A 27,597-nucleotide genomic window follows, 5' to 3' on the forward strand; every position below is an offset into this window, starting at 1 on the left:
ATATTATAAATATTTAGAGCAAATATAACGATTGCAATTAGTTAATTTTGCTAATTTAAATTCATTGTTTACAAAGTAAATTATTATTTTGCACTAATATACTGCAGTGATGACTATTTATCTTAATAATGTATCAGGGTTGTAGGGTATTGCAGATATGGCTTACTGTAAAAGTGGTTTCAGGGATTATAGAGACGTACTGTTTCATTTTTACAACACACAAATAGGACAGTTTCTGTATTTATATCCATTGGATTTATATATAAATAAAATGTGATTAATTTGATAATAACTAAGCGTTAAAATAAGTGAGACGTGATATTTTTTTCGAGATTGGGAGAGACCGATTTTATTGAACTCCTCTGAAACCATACAAAGTCAAAAATATTTGTGGTATGACGAACGTATAAATGTAGTGTTTTGTACTTCCTAAATTTTTCTTTGAAACAATATTAATATAAACGAGTCTTAATAGAAAACTACGTTCAAACCTATGATTGCGTTGGATAAAAACCGCAATTTTTATACGTGTGCATGTAAAACAAATTTCGTTGTAGAAGCACCTAAAAACAGCACAAACAACATTTTCCAAAAGACCAAAAAAGTGAAAAAGTATATTTAAACAAAACACATTTGACTAACAGGTCGAACAACTGATGTTCTTAATATATATTTATATAACAGTATTCTTTAAATGGAATTGGATTACCTCCCTTAAACTCCTTTTAAATTGTATAAATTGTCATTTAACCAGGAAACCCCTTGTTTTCCCCTTTTTTTACCCTATTTGCTATATGATTAGAGCCATAACCCCCCTCCCCCCCCCTTTTGTGGTATAATTTTAGAGAGATTTATACACTTAAACATAAGTTATTGACTGAAAACTACAAAAATGCTTATCTAGGTCCCTTTTTTTGGCCCCTAATTCCTAAACGTTTGGGACCATAACCCCCAAAATCAATCCCAACCTTTCTTTTGTAGTTATAAACATTGTGATAAAAAAAATTTGATTTCAATTTACTTATACTAAAGTTATTATCCGTCCTGTCTTCGGACGACGCATCGACAACAACGACGTGATACCAATATACAACAATTTTTTTCTTTATTTTTTGCGGTTGTATAAAAATAACTTAATTACATTGTTTACACAAGTTCCCATTTCGCCTTAGTTTAATCATTTTTACCTGAAAATTTGTACTAAGACCAAATGGGATTAATTTAATATAATGATTTTGACAGTTTTGGCGAAATGAGAATAAGCTGACTGAAGCAAGGACTTGTATACTAAGACAAATCCTCATCTGAAGTAATAGGTGAAAATACAAACATGCATCTTTATTAAACTATCAGTTATAAATGTTTGTCCAACATATCTGTCGGGAAAAAAAATCATGAACAGATTATTGTATGCTTTACTTTTATTACTATTACTATATCAGAAATTCTCAAAAATATAAATCATACATGTTAATCACTTCTCTTTCTGAATTATAAGTTGGTAAATAGTACCTCAAAAGTTGTCAATGGGCTTTACATCGCTTTATAAGTTGATGAACGAACAAGACTTAAAATGAGATTAATACACTCCCCCCTCCCAGTATGCAAAAAGACTTGAACCACGTCACAGAAGTCAGGAAGTTCAAAAATAAATAAAATTATTAATAATTTCCCATTGTCTTCTTAATTAGTGTTCATATGCAGATAAAACTTTGTGAATATGGTTTTTTTTATGGTATTATGAACATAGTAAGATGATTAGTAAAGAATCGTGAATTTTCCCTTTAAGTCTTTCTATACCTAAATACAAAATATAACCTACAAAATAAAAAAAACATAAAAGGGAAGTTATTTATGAAAGAGGAAGCATAACAAATCAATGGTAAAACATATCTGTCACATTATAAAAATTTTAATCACAACATTTTTCGAGATGTTCTCTAGTTTCCTGATCATGACCTAGTTCGAAACTGTGATCACACCTTGGACAATGAGTTAAATTGATATCTTCTACTTTCCTCATAGCAATTTCAAGCGCTAATTCAGTGTCACTGTCCACAGAGTTGAAGTCATTTAAATCAGGAACAGTATCTAATAAATTATCTGGGTCTGTATCCGGTTTTTCAACTTTTAATTTTGTGGCTAGATTAGTTCCTTCCTTGTTCGTTTTGTCTTGTTTTGACGTGTGGGCAGAATCAGTTTGTATAGCATCAACAACATTGAACATATCATAAACATTTTCTTCCCTTCTTCTCATTGGACCTCTAGCTGCTAGCTGAGACTGAAATTAAATGTACAAAATATAAAAAAAGACCCAATATATTGCTTCACTGAGCACAATGGTCCAACCCTGCACAAATTTGGGCAAAAATTGACACAATATTCGCGCTTGATACAGGTCTAAATTTGGATTGTAATAAAATATTTGACACATAATAGGTTTCTGACACAGAATAACTAGTAAAAAAAATAGAAATGGTTAAATGATTTGAATTTTATATATTTCTTTTTTTTTTGCTTTTGTGCAATACACTATGCTGTTGCAAATTGACCCCCAAAATAAAATTATTTGAAGAAATTTTCTTTTTTATTTCTGAAATCTAAAATGAGAAAAAAATCAATCACGACCTTCCTTTTGTGGTTATAAACCTTGTGTTAAAATTTCAAAGATTTCTATTCACTTATACTAAAGTTATTGTCCAGAAACAAACTGTCTTCGCATGATGACGACATGATACCAATATACAACTGCAAATTTTTTAGCGGTTGTATTACAAAATGACAAAAACCAGGCGCTCCGCAGGGCACAGCTTTATACGACCGCAGAAGTCGAACCCCTTGCTTTTTCCCTTTTTTGCCCCTAATTCAGAAACATTTTGAGCCATAACCCCCAAAAGTCAATACTAACCATCCCTTCATGGTATGGAAACTTGTGGTTTAATTTCAGAGAGATTCATACACTTAAACATAAGTTATTGTTAGAAAACTACAAAAATGATTATTTTGGAGCCCCTTTTTTGCCCCTAATTCCTAAACTATTGGGACCATAACCCCCAATATCAATCCCAACCTTCTTTTAGTGGTATTGAACCTTTTGATAAAAAAATTATATAGAAATCCATACACTTAAATACAAGTTATTGACTGTAAACTAGGAAAATGCTTCTTTTTGGCCCCTTATTCCTACGTATTTGGGAAAATTAACCCCAAACTGAATCCCAACCTTCCCTGTGTTATATGGAACCTTGTGGTACAATGTCAGAAAGATCCATACAGTTACACACAAGTTATTGTCAGGAAACTAGAAACAGATGCTCCGCAGGGCGCAGCTTTATACGACCGCAGAGTTCGAACCCTGAACAGTTGGGGTAAGTATGGACAACACATTTAAGCTTGATACAGCTCTGAATTTCCATTGTGATTAAATGATTGACACAACATAGGTTTCTGACACAGAATGAATGTGGTCTAAGAACTTAAACTTAAAAACTTAAAATTTTTAAATTTGAGACATTTACCTATTATGGTCCAATATCCAAAATCTAAATACATGGTTAGATTCAGCATATCAAAGAACCCTAAGAATTCAATTTTTGATGAAATCATATAAAGTTCAATTTTGGACCCTTTAGACCTCAATGTGAACCAATTTGATAACCGGGCCCAAATATAAAAAATCTAAATACATGTTTAGATTCAGCATATCAAAGAACCCCAAGGATTCAATTTTTGTTGAAATCAAACAAAGTTTAATTTCGGACCCGGATTTGGACCAACTCGAAAACTGGGCCCATAATAAAAAATCTAAGTACATGTGTAGATTCAGCATATCAAAATCAATCCCAACCTTCCTTTTGTGGTCATAAACCTTGTGTTTAAATTTCATAGATTTCTATATACTTAAACTAAAGTTATAGTGCGAAAACCAATGTGTCTTTGGACGACGATGACGACGCCAACATTATACCAAAATACGACCGCAAAATTTTTTGCGGTCGTATAAAAATGCTTTTTTTTGGCCCCTTTTTGGCCCATAATTCCTAGACTGTTTGCCCAATAACCCTTTAAAATAAATCCCAACGTTTTACTCATGGTGTTAAATATTGTGGTTACAATTTCAAAACAGCTGAAATACTAATACACAACTTTTTGTCCTGAAACCAGATAAATGCTGTTTTTGGCCCCTTTGGGACCATAACCTCCAAAATCAATCCCAAGCTTCCTTTTGAGGATATAAATTTTAAACATTGTGTTAAAATTTTATTGATTTCTTTTTACTTATTTAAATTATTATCTGGAAACCATCTGTCCTGGACGACGCTGACGATGTAATACCAATATACGACCAATTTTTTTTTAATTTTTGCGGTCGTATAAAAATCAGGACTTTAAATTAGAGGGGGGCAAGGGGTTTAACTGTTATGCTGTTATGGGATAATTCAAATCTTTGTTATCCGTTATTCTGAAAATATATTTGCTGTTAGCTGTTATTGTATTATTCCTTGTTAGCTGTTATAGGACTATTATTTTTATTGTTATCTGTTAACTGAGATTGTATTTGCTGTTTTTAAAACTGTTATTGAAAATTGGAATGTTAGCATTTTGATAGCCAATATTAAGTAGAAATTGAAGAAAAACTAGAGGCTCTAAAGAGCCTGTGTCGCTCACCTTGGTCTATGTGAATATTAAACAAAGGAAGCAGATGGATTCGTGACAAAATTGTGTTTTGGTGATGGTGATGTGTTTGTACATCTTACTTTACTCAACAGTCTTGCTGCTTACAATTATCTCTATCTATAATGAACTTGGCCCAGTAGTTTCAGTGGAAAATGTGAATAAAAATTTACAAATTTTATGAAAATTGTTAAAAATTGACTATAAAGGACAATAACTCCTTAGGGGCTCAATTGACCATTTTAATAACCAAAATCTGCAAAATTTCCTTCAAATTACTTATTTCGGGGCAGCAACCCAACAACCGGTTGTCAGATTCATTTGAATTTCAGGGCAGATAGATTTTCACTTGATGAACAATTTTACCCCATGTCAGATTTGCTCTAAATGCTTTGGTTTCAGAGATATAAGCCAAAATCTACATTTCACCCCTATGTTCTATTTTTAGCCATGGCGGTCATCCTGGTTGGTTGGCAGGGTCACGCCACACATTTTTTAAACTAGATACCCCAAAGATGATTGTGGCCAAGTTTGGATTAATTTGGTCAAGGAGTTTCAGAGGAGAAGATTTTTGTAATAGATAACTAAGATTTACGAAAAATGGTTAAAAAATTGACAATAAAGGGCAATAACTCCTAAAGGGGTCAACTGACCATTTCGGTCATGTTGACTTATTTGTAAATCTTACTTTGCTGAACATTATTGCTGTTTACAGTTTATCTCTATCTATAATAATATTCAAGATAATAACCAAAAACAGCAAAATATCCTTAAAATTAATAATTCAGGGGCAGCAACCCAACAACGGATTGTCTGATTCATCTGAAAATTTCAGGGCAGATAGATCTTGACCTGATAAACAAATTGACCCCTTGTCCAGATTTGCTTTAAATGCTTTGGTTTTTGAGTTAATTGTTATAAGCCAAAAACTGCATTTTACCCCTATTTTCTATTTTTAGCCATGGTGGCCGACCAATCTTGGTTGGTTGGCGGGGTCATGCCACACATTTTTTAAACTAAATACCCAAATGATGATTGTGGCCAAGTTTGGTTTAATTTGGCCCAGTAGTTTCAGAGGAGAAGATTTTTGTAAAAGTTAACGACGACGGACGCCAAGTGATGAGAAAAGCTCACTTGGCCCTGTGGGCCAGGTGAGCTAAAAAGTAAAATCATAAAAATACTGAACTTAGAGGAAAATCAATTCGGAATGTCCATAATCACATGGCAAAATCAAATAACAAAACGCATCAAAAATGAATGGACAAGAACTGTTAGAAGTGCTACTCCCCTCTTTGTATTCACATGAAAGAGAACCCTGACAGTAAAATTTTCAAAAGCTTCACATAGTGAAAGTTGAAGCTCAGAAATTGCTGCTGCAAATAAAGACATATTTCAACAGCTTCAATTTAATTTTTCTAAAAAATATCCTTTTAAGGATCCAACAGCAGTTTCAATGCGGTACCCAAATTCTCCATATTCAATTATTTCACATAAGATGCAGGATTGTTGTTTTATTTGGTGTCATCCAAATTTTCACTCAGGTCAATTATTATTATGCTATCAGAATAGTCACTTGAGCCAATTTCTATCATGCTATCAGAATAGCCACTTGAGCCAGTTTCTATTACCGGTATATTATCATAATTAACTATCAATTACATTTCCTCTGGGTATTTTTGTTTTTTATAAATAAGGGTTATTATGTGGTCATTGAATAAAAATTCTATGTTGTGCATCAATTCTATGACAAAATCTATACGAGAAAATTGCTTTTTAGAAAAAAAGTGTTCTAAATATCAAATTAATATAAGGTGGCACTGCATGGCTTCATTTTCTTGAAAAATAATTAAAAAAAACAACAAAAATTATCTATCAAATGCCCCTTATTTTCAAATATTCCTTAAACAAATACAGAAACTAGTGATTCTTTTCACTTTTAAAGTAGAAATTTGTACAAATTGTAATTTCAAACATGGATTTTTTTTTGTACAGGTTACAATTTGCATTTTTTACAAATTACAATTGTACAAAGTAAAAATACAAATTATAATTTTACATTTTTTTTGGTACAAATCATAATTTGTACAAAATCAAAATAAGCTTGTACACAATATATATAAAAGGTGTTCCTGTTAAGGTTGTATATGGTCATATGGACCTAGGCCTATTCTCATCCTGGCCATATGTTTTCCTTTTTTGTGATATTAAGAATTGTTCAAATTTGAATTTAACATATATATGGGGATAATGTTCCATGTACCCCCATGCGTACATGTATATCAAATTCAAATCAATTATTAAAATATGTAAAAGGAAAGCATATGACCAAGGATACCTGATGAGGATCATAATTAAATTGAATATATATGTCTCTGTTAATGACTAGCTAGGTCCATACAACCAGTTATAATTATAATAAAATCTACTGTATTGGTCCTGGACTGGACTTATTTCAAGATTTCATTACTGTTATCTGTTATTGTCCCTTTTCAATTCCTTGTTATCTGTTTTAAGCTAAATCAATTTACTGTTTTGCTGTTATTGGAACCCCCCTTGCCCCTCTCAAAATTAGGTACAGGTTTTTCAATTCAATTCAATTCAATATTTATTGGAAAGAGCACAATAGAGGAGTGATCCAAATACAGACAATACTATATTTAAACATCATATAAATGATATGATCCATGTAACAACAAGTCACAAGTAAATTCCATGTATATCATAACATTCAAAATTTCTAGTGATACCATACACATATAAAGTATGAATTCTAAATTTTCTTAATTTTACTTAAAACACTATCACCTATATAAGATATGTGTGTGTATGCACAAACTATTATAAAGAATTATTATCAGATGAAACAGTATTGTGGTCTCTCAAATCAAGAGCTTCTTCAATATACATACAATTCTTTAGAAGTTTCGATCAAATACATGCTTGTGATGGTCCTTTTAATTCTGTTGACAGTTATGATTTTTCTACTCTCTAAACTACATTTCCACACTTCACACATTTCAAGAAAAAGCTTTCATATTTAATTAAATGGCCTTTAGAAACAATCTAATTGCAAATTTATTTGATGTTACTCGTTTAAACATGTTAAAGCTTTTTTTTCTGTAAAATCAATTCTTAAAACACTGTAAAAATGATCATTCTGATCAGAGGTGGATTTAGAGTTTTTTTTAAGGGGGCCGGGCCCCCCTTTTGTGAAAAAATTTGGTTGATTATATAGGGAATAACTAAAGCATGACTGCAGCAGGTCCCCTCTCAGGCAGTCAATGGGCCCCCTCTTATGAAAATTTCTAGATCCACCACTGCTGATTGATATAGTGGTATTGTCACTAAGTGCGTTGGAATGAACAGTGGTATAGCAAACATTGAATTCCCTCACAAAATGTTATCACACACTATAGTGTGAATCACATTATCCAAAAGCTACTCACTTCTCTATTATACTGTCCCTGAAGGTTGAAACCTCCATATGATTCAGGTGAGCTTGGGTTTCTTGGTTCGAACAAACTTTGATGAGGTAGTCGTCCATCATCTGGCCTCTACAATAAATAAAAGTCACTATTTAAAGCATTTATCTGTTAACTTATTTCTTGATAGTGCTAATTTCTTGATAGTGCTAATTTATTTATTGAACCTTTTGTAAAAATTTATAGAGATCCATTTACTTAAACTAAAGTTATTGTCTGGAAACTAAATGCATCTTCGGACGACGACGCAGACAAAATGATAGCATTATTTGACGCAAAAAAAATTCTCGGTGTTATAAAAAATACTTCTATAGAAATAAACAATATACGACCAAAACATTTTCAATTTTTGCGGTTGTATAAAAATGTGGTACGATTGCCAATGAGACAACTATCAACCACATACCAAATGAAGTAGAATTTTAAAAATTATTTGTGACTGTATGGAATTCAACAATGAGCAAAACCCATACCACATAGTACTGTAATTGGATAAAACATTTGTTTTTTTATTTTCATTTGAAGATTTTTTGCTTTTGCACAATACTGTGCAATTGAAGAGTTTTTGCTGCTATTGCGCAATACTGTTCAATTGAAGATTTTTTGCTATTGCACATTACTGTGCATTTGAAGATTTCTTGCTATTGTGCAATACTGTGCAATTGATGATTTCTTGCTATTGTGCAATACTGTGACTGTAATTGAAAATTTCTTGCTATTGTGCACTACTGTGACTGTAATTGAAGAGGTTTTGCTATTGTGCGATACTTTGCAATTGAAGATTTCTTGCTATTGCCCAACACTGTGTAATTGAAAATTTCTTGCTACTGGTATTGCAAAATACTATGCAATTGAAGATTTCTTGCTACGTGTATTACACAATACTGTGTAATTGAAGATTTCTTGCTATTGCTAAATACTGTGCAATTTCAGATTGCTTGCAATATTTAAGGATGTATTCTTTTGACTTTTCAGTCTCATTCAGTCTTGTTAAAATCTCGTTCTTGAATTATTTTCAAAACATGTGATACAAGTGGAAAATATGAATGCATTTTAAAAATATCATAATCAAACCTAACTCTGTGAAATAATTGTGTACTTACAATATATGGTTTTTGAGTAATCCAGTTTTCAAATTATACGACCAATCAAGTCAGTTTTTTTAGCCAAAATTTGAGAAAATGGATTAGGGATACAAGAAATGATTTTACAAGAATCATGTACATCCCATATCATTTTGGTCTTTTCAAATTTCTTAGATATGTATTTTTTCAATAATTTATAACAAACAAAAAAAATTCTTAAAATTGAGAAAAATCACAAAAATACAAAATTGACAACATGGTAAATTTTACACAAAAAAGCAAATCTATAGTTTTTTTAAGTAAAATTTATTCAGATTGGTCCATTCCATCTTTATAGAAAGTATGAAAAAAAGTTTAATTGTGGAACTGTGATTTTTTTCACGATAAAAGCCCCAAAATAGGTAAAAAACGTTGAAAATGGGAAAATCATCAAAATTGAGCATTTTCAAAGGGACGTAGCAAAAAAAGAAGTGCACCACCATATGATTTTTTCTTCACCAAATTTTTTGTTACAGTCTTATAAACCCAAAAATCAGGTTAAGCAAAAACGTTTAATTCTAGAAATTTTTGGCTCCTCAGAGGTGTACATCCTTCAGCAATACTGTGCAAATTTATGAATTAAACTATTAGTAAACAGTATTCATATTATTTTTTTTAATTTAAACACAAGCTTGCTATATCATCTATATTTTTGTTTTCAAACAAAATCTATTAAATAAGAATAAAAAATGTACCATTCTTTTATACTGAGAGACTTCAGCTTCCAGTTCAGCCACTCTATTTTGTGCCTTCTCTCGATCTTTTCTTTCTGATTCAAAATCTTCAGTACAGATTTGAATTTGAGCCTTCAATGCACTTATTGTCTCTACATCACTACGTAAGTGGCCATCATCATGTCCTAAATTACCACATTCAACATCATTTTGAAGCCTCATAAGTTCAGATGACTTTTCTATGAGTTGTTGATTTCTTTCATCTAGTTCTTCTTGGCACTGAAATATTGTCAAAGATGTTTTGTAATAATGTAATAAATGACTCTTAACTATGAAAAAATATAAATGATATCTCCATGAAATCTCAATTTTTTTTTTAGATTTTATTTTCCCCCCTATTTGTATACATTGTGCATTGTGAATCTTGTTTTTGAGTCATTTTAATTTCAAAAGATGATGTATTGAATATGAAACAGGCTAAAATGTCTTGCCTTCTTTACTAACCATTAATTGATATTATGTTGACAGTCCTAAATATAAAGCTTTACTACAACTAAATGTGTATCACAACAATTTAACATGATCCAAGAAAGTAAAGTCAAGGTCAGATCAACCATACTGGAAATACATGTACATACACAAAATTAAACTGGACCCCTGCTGTTGTTTCAATCTTATCTACACAAACGTGTGGAAGTATCAATCAGCGGGTGGTCAGTTAAACACAAAATATGCTTTAAATATAGATGACCTATTGCACATGGAAGAAACAAACTAAACCAGGAGAATTCAACATCAATCAAGGGACCCACAAGGTAAGATAAACGCTGCCAGACAGACATGTACACCTTAATATCATTACATATTTTAAATACAGTTGACCTTTTGCATTTAGTATCCAAGAAACAAACAAAACCAGGAAAACATAAGACTGACCAATAAACCATGAAAATGAGGTCATGGTCAGATGATAATTGCCAGACAGACATATACACCTTACAATCATTTCATAAATGAAACATAGTTGACATATTGCATACAGTATTAGAAAAACAGACCAAAACACACAAACTTAAATTTTTAAAACCACTGAACCATGAAAATGATGTGAAGGTCAGATGACATATACCAGCTGGCCAATACACACCTTACAATCATTTCATACACCAAATATAGGCGAAATATTGCTTATATATCTGAGATATGGACTTAACCACAAAAACTTAACCTTGTTCACTGATCCATGAAAGGAGGTTGAGGTCAAGTGAAAACTATATGCAGATACAAGTACCTTTCAAGGTATGCACATACCAAATACAGTTATCTACCTTATTACTCATACATTTTATTTAATAAGAAAGAAATCAAGAACACTAAAAATCTTTTTTTTTCAAGTAGTCACTGAACCATGAAAATAAGGTTAAGGACAATCAACATATGACAAATGAAAACTTGATAAAATAAGGCATCTATATACAAAGTATGAAGGATTCAGGTCTTCTACCTTCTGAAATATTAAGCTTTTAAGAAGTAAATTAATGCCGCGGTGACAAATTTTGCAGACTTGACAAATAAAGCCATTATCATTATTTTAATTAATGGATAGTAAATCAGCTTGAAGGGTTCAAACCAATGATGTCTTACATCAGAGTAAGTGAGATCAACGTCTTTGTTACTTAGATACAGTATATCATCTTGAAATATTTTCTTTGGTATGTTTGCCTAATGTCTACGAAATGAATATTATATTACTATTACATGTATTGGGAAATTAATACTAAAATAGCATTAGTTTCAGTTAATAGAATTCAAAAGTAGCAAATGACCTTTTAGTTAAGGAATGGCACTATATGTGACTAATATTTTTTCTGTATATGAAGGAATAACATTAAAAAAATGGTGCACACTGAATAACCAAAAAATTTGAGGTTATTTCAAATAGACAGAAACATATTACAGTCATTACTTAAATATAATATAACTTATTTCTAAATTCCATTTTTATGGAGCAAATCATAAAAAAAAGTTGATGACATGGTCACACTACAAAATGATGTCCACGAGAAAAAGCTTATAAACAAAAAAAAGTTTCAGCCAATCAGAAGATGTGTTACATCTAAAATTAAATTATTAAGTAATGACAGAACTGATGCTTCCTCTTATTACCTGTTTCTTTTCACGTTCCAGTTTTTGTAGGCGCCTGCTAGCATCTTCCAAAGCAGCATTTATTGCCTGAATTCTATCAGGCTGAACATGATTTTGCTCTATTTGTTGCCAGTATCTTTCTTTTTGTGACATATATTCTTGCCATCTCTTGTTCATTTTAACTAACTGAAAATATATCATTGCACCTTATTTCAGTAAGACTCCTCCATTTAGAGTGTTGAAATTTATCAAGAGTGAGAAAAATTTATTTCAATTTGTATGAAAATAAAACAATAAGTCAAGTGAAAAACAGCAGCCATCAGGCAGCCAGCTGATCATCCAGGCTGCTGTTCTTCACTTGACTTATTGTTTTATTTTCAAACATTTTTTTTCTCACTTTTGAGAAATTACAATAACTTTAGTTAACTTTCATATTTTCTATGGTAATTTTTTAAATTGTACAAGTCAATGCTTTAAGACTTCAGTTTGTCTTCAACATGTTCAAATCAGTATCTTGTTTACTTTCTCAAAGTAATGTGAATAAAATATCAGAAAGGCTGAGACTTATATTGGAAAATCACTATGAATGTAAATCTAACAAACCCAGTGACAGGGTTCCCATAGGGATTCTGAAAAGTATTCTTCTTATATGCTTTGTAACTGTAAAAAGTAAAATCACAAAAATACTGAACTCTGAGGAAAATTCAAAACGCAAATTCCTAATCAAATGGCAAAATCAAAAACTCAAACACATTAAACAGATGGATAACAACTGTCATATTCCTGACTTGATTCAGGCATTTTCTTAAGTTTAAAACATTTTAAAACGATGGATTGAACCTCAGCAGGTTTTATAGCTAGCAAAACCTCTCACTTGTATGACAGTCACATCAAATTCAATTACACTGACAACACTGTGTGAACAAAACAAACACACATAATAGGTAAAAATGTCAAAAATACAGCAGCCATTTAAACACTGTGCTAAAATCAAAACCACAAAAAAAAACCCAAAAACAAACATGTAAGTGAGGAAATGTTACTTAATGTTAACAGATGGTAGATAAAAGCCCAACATTTGATGAAAAGTTAATGGCAAATGCAAGGTCTGATGATCTAAATGTTGGAGTCTTTTACATCTTTATTTATATGCAATTTTTATATAGATTAGACCATTGGTTTTCCTGTTTGAATGGTTTTACACTAGTAATTTTTGAGGCCCTTTATATCTTGCTGTTCGGTGTGTGCTAAGGCTCAGTGTTAAAGGCCGCACATTGACCTATAATGGTGTACTTTTATAAATTGTTACTAGGATGGAGAGTTGTCTCATTGGCACTCATACCACATCTTCCTATATCTATCAGTTAAATAACATGACTTATTTTTTTCCAAAAGAAGTAATGAAATTATATTCTCAGAATTATCTATTACATGTTCTTTGGATATATTCAAAAATTGTCTTCTAAGACAGGCTACAACAAACATGACAAAGTCATATTGATATAAACCATTGTTATTGTTGTTTAAATGTAACCATGTTAACTCACCTCACTTAATTTGTCTTTCAAACTAGCATTCTCCTCCTGTAACTTTTCTACATCTGTTTGACTTGACGAGATACCTCCCTGTAATAAACACAATGAGTTATCTCCCTTTATGATAAGTTAATAGACATGATGAGTTATCTCCTTGTAATAAACACAATGAGTTACCTTCCTTTATGACAAGTTAATAGACCTGATGAATTATCTCCCAGTAATAAACACAATGAGTTACCTTCCTTTATGACAAGTTAATAGACCTGATGAATTATCTCCCAGTAATAAACACAATGAGTTACCTCCCTTTATGATGAGTTATCTCCCTGTATAAGTGTAAGAACCACAGTGATTTATCTCCCTGAATAAAAAGTGAATAATTAATGATTATGATTGACTGATTGCTGTTATCTTAATATCAACGAGCAAATATGTCATATACATTCAGGATTGAATTAAATTATATTGTTATTGGTGTATATAGAATATTTGACTTTTGATAATATAAAGTATTTATGTCCTTAAAGGCAATTTTTAATTCATATGATGTATGTCTATTAGCAACAGAATGAGATAAGTACAACATCAATTATTTTTTTTTATCATTTTTGAAATTTGATTTAAATTAGGTTGATGCAAACCAAATTTTAAAGGCAGTTAGAAATATCATTTCTGATGAATTGAGCATAATAACTGTTTATTTAAATAATTAAAAATTTTCCCCCCAGGCTATTTTAGTGCTGCGGTACTCAGCCCTATCATATTTCAGCACTGTGTTATTAGGCAGACTGCAGCAATATTCAATCAAATGTCAGCGCTATTGTTTTTAATTTTCAAACTTCCAGTATTATTCAGTACAATTGCGAATATGTGATTGACTGGTTCAATTGTCTGAAATATCATTTATTCACCCAATGAAGTCATGTCTTTAAAATTGCTGTGTTAACATCTAGAGATATTGTTGCTCATCCTGGTAAAATAGTCTTCTCTTTTGCCACCATATCACATTCCTTATTCCTAAACCAATACCCTCAGTTCATGAAGCAAATGCAAAATTGTAAAGATCAAAGAGAATTTCGAAATAAAGTGCTTCTCTGAGTGCAGCTGGATAGGACCACAGATGTCCAACCCTGAAAGTTTGGGTCCAAAATCGACCCAATATTCACGCTTGATACAGGTCTGAATTTGGATTGTAATAAAATATTTGACACATAAAAGGTTTTCGACACAGAATAACTGTAGTCAAAGAACTTAAAATTGGTTATATGATTTCAATTAATATTAAATTTTTGTTTTTGTGCAATACACTAAGATGTTGCTAATTGACCCATCCCTCCCCCCCCCAAAAAAAAAGTCATGGCTAAAATTAATATTAATTATTAGTAACTTCTAAAAATAAATTGACAGCTTATCACCAAGACAATACACCATTTCTTAATAGATTTTTTACAAGCAGTGTAAAGACTGTAGTGTAAGGGAGGTAATCAAACATATAAAACATTATCCTTCAAATGGGATTGACTTACCTGCCATACACTGCTTTAAAATTGTCTTAATTATTATTTTACCAGAAAAAGCCATGTTTTTTCCCCTTTTTTGTCCCTCATTCCTATCTGGTTAGATCCATAACCCCCAAAAGTCAATCCTTACCATCCCTTTGATGTATGGAAACTTGTGGTATAATTTCAGAGAGATTCATACACTTAAACACAAGTTATTGTCTGGAAACTACAAAAAAGCTTAAATGGGACCCTATTTTAACCCCTAATTCCTCAACTGTTGGGACTATAACCTTAGTTAATCCCAACATTCCTTTTGTGGTTATAAATCTTGTGTTAAAATTTCATAGATTTCAATTTACTAATACTATAAAAGTTATTATAAATCCAGAAACCATCTGTCTTCAGATGACACTGACGACGACAACAACGTGATACCAATGTACGACCACAAAAATTTTGTGGTTGTATAAAAACAATAGATTACAGTGACAGATCCAGAACTTTTCGTAAGGGGGGACCCGTTGACTGACCTATAATCAACCAAATTTTTCCCAAAATAGGCAATAAAATGAGTGAGTCTCACAGTAAATGTGTGACACTTGGCAGCCATGCACCCTTACAGAATTTGTTCAGCATACTTACATGAACTTTACTTTTTTCACTAAGTTCCAGTTTGACTGCCAGCTTTTGACAATGAACTGCTACATCATGTAACTGTTGCTTTAGTGTATTTGTTTCTTCTGCAAGCGATGAACACAAAATGTCTCTAGTTTCACACTCATTCTTCATTGAACTGATTTTGTCCTGTAACTTTTTTATTTCCGAGAGTTTTTCATCATCACTTGATTTCATTAGTTTTCCTGTACTTTGTAATTTTTCAGAAAGTCCTACAATGGTATGTCTCAAGTCCTTAATCTCTATGTTTTTATTTTCAATGAGCTGCAATTAAACAAATAGAAATAAAAGTATTATTACTAGTATTTGTAAATTTTCAAGTGCAAAGTTCTGGATGATGAATCCTATTTCTTTCTAAATTATGTTAAATAAATGATGATTTAAGACATGTCTTTTTCAATGATTTAAATACTCAATACAAAGATTTTTCTGATAGTAAAATGAAATATATATACCATATCGAACCACTAGTCAGCAAGTGATCTTTAGGCACCTTAATTAAACAGTCTATGGAATTGAGGACAGGGGGCACTTGAGGTCAGTTGTTGTGTTTAATGTTTTGGTTCATTTTAATTTTTTATGTAAATTTCAATGTCATCATTATATTGTTGTTATTACACTGTAATTGTCATGCCTTTGGCCCTTTAATGGGTGTAATTTGTGCTTTAATAAAGATTTGTAATTAAGGATAAAAATTGCATTATATTCATGTTATTCAAAGTTTACAATTTTATTTTTGTAGTATATTTAATAAATCTAGTTTTTTTCAATTACAATATGTATATACCTAAATAAATATTCATGAAATCATGTACAATCATAGATATCTAATAACCTTATACATGTCATAATTATGTCATTATATGTCACATGTGTCAGTTATTAGATATTTCCAATGATACATTTATGAATTTATAGGAGAGTATATAGAGTATATATCTCACTGTTTAAAGGGAATGTACCACTTTTTTTTATATTTTTTTTTTTTTATTATAGCATCTTCTCTTGTTTCATTTTTGTCTTCCTGAACTGGTGGTTGGAAAGTATGATGAGGGGCCTGATGTGTGTGTGTGTGTGGGGGGGGGGGATCTCATGTATCATGAAAATATATAAAAATCTGTAGAAAAATGGATCACGATAGCGAAAATGCGCCGATCACGAAGAACGGAAATAAACCATCAGGCCCATTTATGATGTTTGGAAAGATTTAGTTTCATGCAAATACTACCTCAAAGTATTTAAAATGGAATATTGAATGTCTTGGGCCTTAAAAATCCAAACTCTAGAATTTCCTCTTTTTTAATTGGATGTAATAAATTAGGGATTTTTTTTCTGTATCAGAAGGCCTTCCTTTTATATCATAGAAACACCGAAAACCGAACCTGAGAGAAAACCCCTAGACCAGGAAATACCTTTTTATGCTTATTCATTGGTGTCCTCATTAGCCAATCAAATAAAAGATACTAACCTGTTGAAGTTCATTTATTTCTTCCGGATCTGTAGAAGCCCCTTGCAAAAGAGAACGCAGTCTTTTATTTTCTCGAGCCAAATTGTCCAAAACTTGTTTAGATGAGCCTGGAATAAAAACGTCTCCTTCCCCCAAGGTCATTCCGTCTGAAATTCCGTTCATAGATAACCGCGACTGCAAATTTCTCACAACTGTTTCAAGAGCGATATTCTTTTTCTGATAAGCGGCATTTTCTTCTCTGGATTCATGCAACAATCTGGATACAGTTTCTACTCCTTCTCTCCGTATTTTCTGTGCTTGAATCTCTTGTTTATATTTTTGAATCATAAGTTTCATATGCTCCACTTTTTCTTTGTAAGAATCCCGTTCTTGTTCAACACTAAGCGTCATAAGTGACGATTCTGGCGACGAAGATTTTTGGCTCATTGTGATTGATGATAAATAATGATAAAAAAAAAATCAATTTGAAATAATAACCTTAATCCTCAAAACTGACGAAAGTCGTTTCATAACAACAACACATTCATAAACAAATTGTTCAACACTGACTTGACATCGATACCAACTTTTTAAGTTACGGTCTTCGTAAATTTCCGCTTTCCACTAAATTTCAGAATAGCACGCAGTTTCTCTTCTATTTATACTTCTTTAATCACATGTAAACACGTATTAACACACGAAAATGTATGAACAACTGCACACTCATTTTCTCAATGTCCTCAATCCTTTAATTAGAACACGGGAATTCCCCTTGTCTATCCAATAGTCTATTTCTAAATGAATGATTATAGTATATTTCAGAAAATAGGACAAACACGGGAATTTACAGAAATTTTACCGGCGACAACAAAACTTACGTACAGGATGAAAATAAGAAAATTACGGTTGTTGAAATTTGGGAAATGCAAAATATTCGAGTGCAAAAATATAATGATTGACATCAAGGATTTGTATAGTAAGATTTACTATACAAATCCTTGTTGACACTGATGGGACAATGCCAATTTTCTTAGAACGAATCATTGTGACAGGTGTGGGTGGACTGGATGAGGGGTTCTTCATATTCTTTATTATCTTGGGTATATTTTTCTACATTTTCTTTAGCCTATATTTTTGCTTTTTTTCTTGAATATTTACGTTTCAAAATCCTTTATGATTCTTATTTTTTATTCCATCCAGACACAGGCACTCGTCTCAGAATTTGTTTTATATATAAAGGTATATAGGGGTGGGGATCTGAGACGAGTGCCTGTGCATCCAGACCGTCATTCCACAGGCACTCGTCTCAGAACAAAAAATCATATTAATGTTTACCCCATTTTCTTTGCAGTGAATCAACCAACAGTGTAATTTAAACAATTTCTCTTATCTTGAGATGATTTACACGAAAATAAAAAATATTTTTCATCATCAACTTCATTTGAGGTGCACCTGAGACATATTCTGTCTTGTCGGTGAGTACCATGATAGCGACCTTGTTCAATTCTTAGTCTTTGTGAGAAGCCGTGAAATACGCAATCGAGTGAAATTTCTACTCTGCCCATATGATTGTAACAAAGTAGATATCCGGCTTTCAAGACCAAAATGAGTCAAGTGCTATATCTCCAAAGCTTCCCATCAACACAATTATGCATTTGGTTTCTCCACTGTAATTCATAGTGCTTATACAAAAACTTTTTAATAAAAATTTTGAATCTAAAGTTGTTTGCAAAGGCTAGACTGTCAACCACATTATTTTTTTTTTTTTTGCAAATAGTTTAAGGATCCATACCCAGATGGAATTTTCGATTCAAATAATAGCTTTGACTCTAAATATGCATCTTTTAGTAATGGAACGGACGAAGCCAAATTTTCAAGCCGGTCCCAGTATCTGATCATAGTTTTTGGTAATATCAAAGTGTAAAGGAAATCTCCTAAAGTTCTAGTAATAGTTTACAAAATTTCATTTTTGTTATTTAGGTTTTGTTGTCATTTTGTTTATTTTCTTTGGTTACATCTTCTGACATCAGACTCGGACTTCTCTTGAACTGCATTTTAATGTACGTATTGTTATGCGTTTACTTTTCTACATTGGCTAGAGGTATAGGGGAGGGTTGAGATCTCACAAACATGTTTAACCCCGCCGCTTTTTTGCGCCTGTCCCAAGTCAGGAGCCTCTGGCCTTTGTTAGTCTTGTGTTATTTTTAATTTTAGTTTCTTTTGTACAATTTGGAGTTCATTATGGCGTTCATTATCACTGAACAAGTATACATTTGTTTGAGGCCAGCTGAAGGACGCCTCCGGGTGCGGAAATTTTTCGCTGAATTGAAGACCTGTTTGTGACCTGCTGTTGTCTTTTCTATGGTCGGGTTGTTGTCTCTTTGACACATTCCCTATTTCCATTCTCAATTTTATTTCCTGAAGAAAAAAAATCATTGCTTGTTTGTCCTTTATATAAATGGGGATATGTACGATGCTTTGACAATTCTGATACGTGGTATCATCTACGATGTGAAGAGCTGGAATAGACAGACTTCTTGTGTACAATTTGGAAATTAGTATGGCGTTCATTATCACTGGACTAGTATATATTTGTTTAGGGGCCAGCTGAAGGACGCCTCCGGGTGCGGGAATTTCTCGCTACATTGAAGGCCTGTTATTTTTTATTTGGTCGGGTTGTTGTCTCTTTGACACATTCCCCATTTCCATTCTCAATTTTATTTGAGATGTTCCTCACAGACAAAAATGTGAATTATTCATGCAAACGGGGTGTTTTCCCATGACCAGTCAGATGAATACATGCACATATACATCAGCTTTATTATGATTGACAGCAAGAGATGAGATGTGTAATATATTATATGAATAATAGAATAGAACTAATAAAGCTTATGGAGTTTTAATATTTCATTATTCTACATCTACATTTTTGAAAAGCATGTCTTTTGATGTCTTACATTTTATCAATATTTAGCATAAACTGTGATCCATTATTATCTGTCTTTCGAAATAGTATTCATATTTTATTGTTAAAATTGAAACATTCATACTTGTTTTTGTGCTTTATTACAAATTTCTATAATAATCTGATTTTGCAAAATACTTGTTTGAAATTTAAAAAAAATCAATGTGCATAACTTATTTCATCGACACAAAGTTGTCTCATGCCAATACAATATCTATATATTTTCCATGGATGCCTTTTCTTTTCCCCAGGCTCTGTTTTTTTCTTCCCCGGGCGCTGTTTTTCCGTCCCCGGGCGCTTTTTTTCCCCCGGGCGCTTTTTCTTCACCCGGGCACTCCCGGGCGCTTTTAAGTAGGACCCCCATTTCTGTCTGTCCTTGGCCATCTTTTCTACTGTTCCCCATGTTTTGTTCATGGTCTTCAGTTCTCCTTCTACAGTACGTCTCCATGTGTTTTTTTGTCTTCCTCGCTTACGCCTCCCATCTGGAGTCCAATGTAATGCTGTTCTAGTGATGGAATTACTATCTCTTCTAATCACATGCCCAATCCATTTCTAACGCCTGCTCACTAATATTGTACCCATGCTATCTTATTAACCTTTAAAGATGACAAATCAGTTTCAGAGAATTACATCCTACTACTTATTCATTAAAGCACTTTCATTTTTCAAGAATGTTTAGCTTTTCCTCTAAAAATTGCAGTCGCTCTTTAAACTCATCTTTTGGTTCGGTCAAATTTTTAAAATGATTCAACCAATCAAATGGTGCAACCAATGCACTCTTATCATCCTTTTCCTTACCCTGCAGTTCGTCAATCAATTTCCAGTACTGCTTAGGGTTTTCCTCATGCAGTGTTTCTATTTGCTTCAACAATGACTGCTTGTAGTCCCTGTATTTGTGTTTCCGTGCCTTAGTATATACGCGCTGTAGTTTATAATAGTGACCTTTAACAGCAGGATATCTGGGAAATCGAGAAAAAAATTTCCAATAACTAAATATGTTTTTTCGCAAATATGCAAGATTACAGTCAAACCACTTTTGGTGTTTAACCCCCTTACCCGTTTGGGCTTTACGCCTTTTAAGAGATATATTAGCAGCAGTTATAATAATGTCTGTCAATTCTAGAGATGCGTTATCAATTGCATTTTGGGAATATATGGGCTCTAGTTTAAGGAATTAGTCAAGTCGCTGCTGAATTTCTGCAGTAAAAAGGGCATCTTGAAAAAGAGCCGGTGAATCATCTGACCATATGAAACCTGGTAACATTTCATGAGTTTTAACACTATCACAATCAGTTTTTAAACAATATTTAGAAGACAATGTGGCCATTCCAACAAACAATGGCAGTCTGATAGTGTTGGTATAAAATTGCATACCCTCATGTACAGAATTTGATTTAGGATACTCTCCATCACTAAAACATAATCAACTGTACTAGCCCCATTAGGTGTATAACATGTTAGCCCACCAAAGGTGTCACCAAGAACTCGACCATTTAGAATCCTTATTTGGATATTAATACACAAGTCAAGCAGGTCCCTGCCCCTTGAGTCAAGTTTATCATCTTTGCTCCTTCTTTCAAGAATTTGTTTATCGCTGAAATAGGACTGATATAATGGAGAAAGATTATTACTGTCATCTTTGATAACATCTGTATCAGAAGCCACTCTGGCATTAAAGTCCCCACACAATAATATAATTACCCTGTTTTGGTAGGAAGCAATATCCTTTTCTAAACATGTAAGAATATCATGGTCAAGTCCTTTAGAGTATGATGACCCTTCTGGTGGGTTATACACAACACATATAAAAAGATCTTTGTCAAATCCAAAGATTTATTTTTCTAATTTCACCCACTGAAAATCTGGGATAGATGATTTTAGAATTTTCACATGATGCTTTAGTGAGGGCATGCGTAGTATTGCAAGTCCTCCAAAATGTCTGTTGTTATATTTAGTCACAGGTATACAAATAAGATGACAATGGAACGACCCTATATTAGTTATATTAGAATCATACTCCAAGTGGGTTTCAGTGAGGAACACTAGATCTAGATTTTCTATATACATGTTTCAAAAAAGGGGGTCTTGAATCTTGTTGTTTTATCTATAACCCACGTTCCAGAAGCCCATTTTAATGGAAGATAAATCATCACAAGTCATTTTATAAAATAAAAGAGTGTCTCTAATTCTATCTTATAATTTTTTTAGTAGTATATGATTGAACAACTTGTTTTAATGATTTTAGATATTAATAAAAGAAATCTGAATATATGAGATATTGGCTATCCTATCTCAATATCTTTATAATACAAAATTTGAGGGTTTTAGCTACATGTGATTGTGATATGAGAGTAATAATACTGTAAATATTTGTTACAACTGATAGAATTTCATCATAAACACAGACATATATGTAGGACTCTAAAGTGCGATGGTACTCTAAAGTGCGATGGTCACGCTAAAGTGCGATGGTCTACGCTAAAGTACGATGGTGTCTCACGCTAGAGTGCGACGGTTGTTTTTTGCTAATGCGCGATGGTTTATCATGCAATGGACCAAAGGTTAGGGGATTAAAGTGCATGGATTTAAAAAAAAAATTTTTTTTTTGGCAAAAGCTAGTATACATATCCTAAGGTATAACATATGTGATAGGCTTGGTTATAATTTACCGACAAACTGAAGTGATTGCTTAAAAATTTAAAAGACCAACCACGTAATAATTACAAAAAAAAAGTCATTTAGGTGTCACAAAATACTGTATGTCCTGTTAAATGAATTTTTCAACAATTTGGGTACATTGATAGGGACCCTAAGTAGACTGCAACGTAAACAATGATTTTAAGTATCTGTTCGTTTCGAATAGAAGCAGGATACAGGAAACGGGATACCTCTGCGTATACTATTTTGTATCTATATAGAAATGTTGTTAAAGGACTATGCTGCGCAAGACACAAGTCCTTCTTCCAGCACCCGAAAATAAACACATTTGTTTTATCCGACTAAGCCCGGTTAGGTTTGAAATTAAGTCAAGCACATTCCGGTTTAAAAGTTGTTAATCAAATATTCATGATGTATCTTCCGGCATGTACTTAATTTTTTGGTTTGTATAAACGACTGTTAACGTCATAATCAAACTACGTTTTTACATCTATACTTTCGCGGACCATCGGACTTTAGCGTATGTAAGCATCGCACTTTAGCGTGATCATCGTACTTTAGCGTCCCCATCGCACTCTAGAGTCCTACATATATAAAATACGAGTTATATGTTAATAATTCTTATATGATTTGCATATCTATAAATACTTGAATTGGATTGGTCAATTAGAATTTTTCTCTAAGTTTACACTTCGATAAACCATGTTTCCGAAACTACTTTTGTAAGCTTTTGATTTCAAATATTTTGGCCACGAGCATCACTGAAGAGACATGTATTGTCGAAATGCGCATCTGGTGCAAGAAAATTGGTACCGTTAATTTTATTGTAATCTATTCATGCGCGATACACAAGCTTGCAGTGATCCCGGGATTTTCAGCAAATTGAGATTAAAAAACAATTGCATAACAGTTGTGACTATTCTAGTGCATATATAACAAAAAAAAAGAAATAAATTTATTGCACTAAAGCTTCGAAAATGTACAAAAATTAAATTTAATAAAATTCCGCGAAATTTCATGAAGGATTTGGCGAATTTACGTCATGGCAAAACACGACGTCATACGAATGGAAATTTTCAAGGGAAAGATTATTTCGTTACGTGTACGCTTCAAATTCGGGGTCCGCTAAAGTAGAGGTACTCCTAAAATTTAATTAAAATGAAGTTTTTGAGGTAGGTGCTATTTCATTTAAGATTCCGTTGTATTTATCGGATATTTATGGTTTTTAGAAAGTCAAAATGGCGGCGTACTCCTTAGTTACGACTTGCCATTGTGCTTTTGATGGTAAATATATATAGTAGCCACCAACAAAAACAATGTTTGGCTGAAGAATTATAAGGATTATACACATTTTTTCTAGAGGGTATTGATGTGTAAACCGGGACTCTTACTCACAAACTCAACATAAAAGTCCTTCGGAGAGCTTCGGACTTTTATTCATTTTGTGAGTTAGTGAGTAAGAGCCCCGGTTTACACATCAATAACCTCTAGAAAAAATGTGTTTAAACCTATAAGGGCATACGATACAGTTACAGGGAAGGTAATGACGTTGTTAACGTAAAATGTTATTTTCGCGACGTCAAACAGTGACTTATCGGGAAAAGATGCAGTTTTCGACTGATTTTAATCATTCAAATTGATTTTACTTGAAAACGAGTTCATGGACCCCTCTTTTTTAAAAAGACATTTTGTTTCATTTTGCAGGGAGATTATGTGGACCAAATTTTATAAAACAGTAAATAGTGCAATTTTTTTAATCTTAATAAATATACGCCAAAAAATTACGTTTTTTTTTCTCAATTCATGACAATTTGATAAATATGACTTATTTTTTAGTAAAAAAGACATAAATTTTTAGGATACTTATAAAATACAGAAATTACAATTTATTTAACAAAAAACAATTTGTGTTTATCTTTTAAAACAAAAAAGTATGGATTTCTTTCGAAAGGGAAAATACGGCCAGAAATATACAGAATTTCGACCTCATTTAACTCAAAAAGTAGCACATGAAGGTATATTTTTTATTACATATTTGATTTAATCAGGCAAAAATTAGCCTATATAGAAATTTTCATCAGACTGTAAATACGGGATCAAAACTGTATCGTATGCCCTTAATAAAGAGAGACAACTCAAAAATATTTTCAAAAGTCGAACACACCTAAGTGCGATCGATTATTTTTACATTGGATTCTATCAACCAATCAAATTCAAGTAACTGTCTAGACAAACAAAACTATGTTCTCATTTTGAATAAGATATTTTTATTCCAATCAAAGGGCACATGAAAAGCAAACTTAATTTATAAAATGATTTTTATAATTGACACAATAATGTTGATATAAATCATATAGACCCTATGCAGTGGCGGATCCAAAAGGGGGGGGGGTCCGGGGGGGTTGGAACCCCCCTTTTTTTGGCCGATCAATGCATTTGAATGGGAGCATATAGTTGGAAACCCCCCCCCTTTTACTCTGGGTTGGGAAACCCCCCCCCCTTTCAAATTGCTGGATCCGCCACTGCTATGAATATGAATATAACCATCTCAGTTTTTAGATGTTAAACCACAGCCAGATCAGAGCTTTACAAGTTTACAACCATGTCAAGTAACAGTAAGGGAGTTACCATTTGATTTTTAGGGGGTGGTGGTGGTGGTTGGGGGGGGGGGGGGGGCTAGGATGAAATTTGAAAAAGACAGAACAGGAGTTTTGAGTTAAAAAAAAAGACAGGATGAGCAACTTGGCAAAAAAAAAAAGGCAGGATGACAATTTATGTAAAGTCAGTATAAACTAAGAAAATAAAGGCAGAACCGAAAAGAGTGAAAAATGAAAAGGCAAGACAGTGATTACTTTAAAAAAATGCAGGACTAAATTGTCATCCTCCTCCCCTCCTAAAAATCAAATGGTAGCTCCATAAATAGTTTTTTTAACAGCTTGTGATTGGGTAAACAAACAATGTTTTATTTTTTTTTTATTTTTTTTTTTCAGACAAGAAAACAGGCATATCTGCTGTTGGAATTTCTTTAGCAAAGAACGCCCAAGGATTGCTGAATAGAAATGAGGCTCAGAAACCAAGAAAGAAGGGAATGGAATCGTTCCTCCAGTACTACAGCAAGAAACTAATACTAATATCTAATAAAGTATTATTGTGTAAAAAATATTTGTGGAATAATTGTCTTTGTTGTATGGCAAGCCGTTTTGCTATTTATTCCAGCTTCAAGATATCTCAAAAACTTTATAAGATATCTCATATACTTTGTAAGATATCTCATATACTTTGTAAGATATCTCATATACTTTGTAAGATATCTCATATACTTTGTAAGATATCTTATATAATTTTCTTTATAAGGTATCCCATAAATTATAACTATATGAGATATCTTATAAACTATATAAGATATCTTAAATAAACTTTATAAGATATCTTATAAACCAGTGGCGGATCCAGAAATTTTCAAAAGTGGGGGCCCACTGACTGCTTAAGAGGGGCCCGCTCTTGTCATGCTTCAGTGATATAATCAACCAAATATAATGTTGTGTCATTTTATAATACATGTATGCGTTTTCAATGTATTTTTTAGTTGTGTACTTGAATAGACGAAGTGCATCTAAGTCTTTGCCATTAAAAACTTTTAAATTCCGTGTTTTGAAGATGCAAACTTTGGCTACACCGAGGGAAAAAAATAGAAAGTAAACAATAACTTGTGAACGTTTCAAAAACCCAAGCCTAGTAAAAATAACTGTTCATAATCAATGGAAATACCCATATCTGAGGAAATAAAATATGTTGTTGTTGTTGTTGGTGGGTAATTGATAAAAATGTTGTGTAATATGTCTTTCGGGTAATCATGAAGTGGTTTGAACTTTTAACAATGTACAACCAGTTGACTAAGATTTTCTATACCCTGGCCGCAAGTTAATAGTTCTTTCCACTCTTCAGGAATACATCGTATGATTTTTTCGAAAGCTGTATTTATTTGGTGTTTGTATCCGACGCGCTAAACCACTCGACCAGGGATTTCGTTACCATAAATTACTTAAAACCTTTACTATTTTTTTCCATAGATATACAGATTTAGTTTTGAAGTTTGGTTGTACCTGTAGAAAACTTATTTCGAACGTGAATCTCATTTTTACGGAGACGTTGTTAACCGTGCCTGGAAATTTCCGTAAGGTCAGTCAATTTAATAATGACGTCAGTATTACTACCAATATATAATAAAATATGTTCGGTATACAAAGAAATATTTTCAGTGACCATGGTAAAATTAAAAATTAAATTATTATTAATAAATTATTTGCGTTATGAAATGATTGAAATTCAAAAGATGCAGTAGGTGGGTCTATACAAAAAATAATTATCTGAATTAAAAAAACAGTATCAATCAACTGAAATAAATTACATTAGTACGTGGAAACTTGTAAATTATTTAATTTACAAACGAAAGTGTTCCACGTCGATTCATTTAATACTAACTGAACAGAAGTTTAAATGATTTAAACATTTCTCTACTGAAAGGATGATGTGGTTGCTACGAACGCTTTACTTAACCAGAGGCGAAAAGGGATATTTAAAAGTAAAATCAACCTTTCATTTTAATAAGACTCAATCACCGATTTCTAATAAAATATCTAAAAATTTAATTGTGGGCTATCTGATTTGACACCTTTAGTCCCTTTTAAATCTTACCCCACGTCACAGTTTACT

At 32.3% G+C, this 27,597-nt stretch overlaps 1 protein-coding gene across 1 annotated transcript; it reads right to left on the reverse strand.

Annotated features, from left to right (window-relative positions):
- Positions 1 to 1,403: 1,403 nt before the first annotated feature.
- Positions 1,404 to 18,028, reverse strand: LOC143072436 (uncharacterized). Its single transcript, XM_076247359.1, has 7 exons — positions 17,283 to 18,028; positions 15,782 to 16,078; positions 13,647 to 13,724; positions 12,121 to 12,285; positions 9,976 to 10,233; positions 8,121 to 8,228; positions 1,404 to 2,281 (listed from the first exon to the last, which is right to left on the reverse strand). The coding sequence occupies exons 1-7, from the start codon at positions 17,706 to 17,708 to the stop codon at positions 1,913 to 1,915; spliced, it is 1,701 nt and encodes a 566-aa protein (XP_076103474.1). The 5' UTR covers positions 17,709 to 18,028; the 3' UTR covers positions 1,404 to 1,912.
- Between the last annotated feature and the right edge of the window lie 9,569 nt (positions 18,029 to 27,597).

The sequence above is a fragment of the Mytilus galloprovincialis genome, chromosome 4 (assembly GCF_965363235.1).
Source record: "Mytilus galloprovincialis chromosome 4, xbMytGall1.hap1.1, whole genome shotgun sequence".
Classification (NCBI taxonomy): Eukaryota; Metazoa; Mollusca; class Bivalvia; order Mytilida; family Mytilidae; genus Mytilus; species Mytilus galloprovincialis.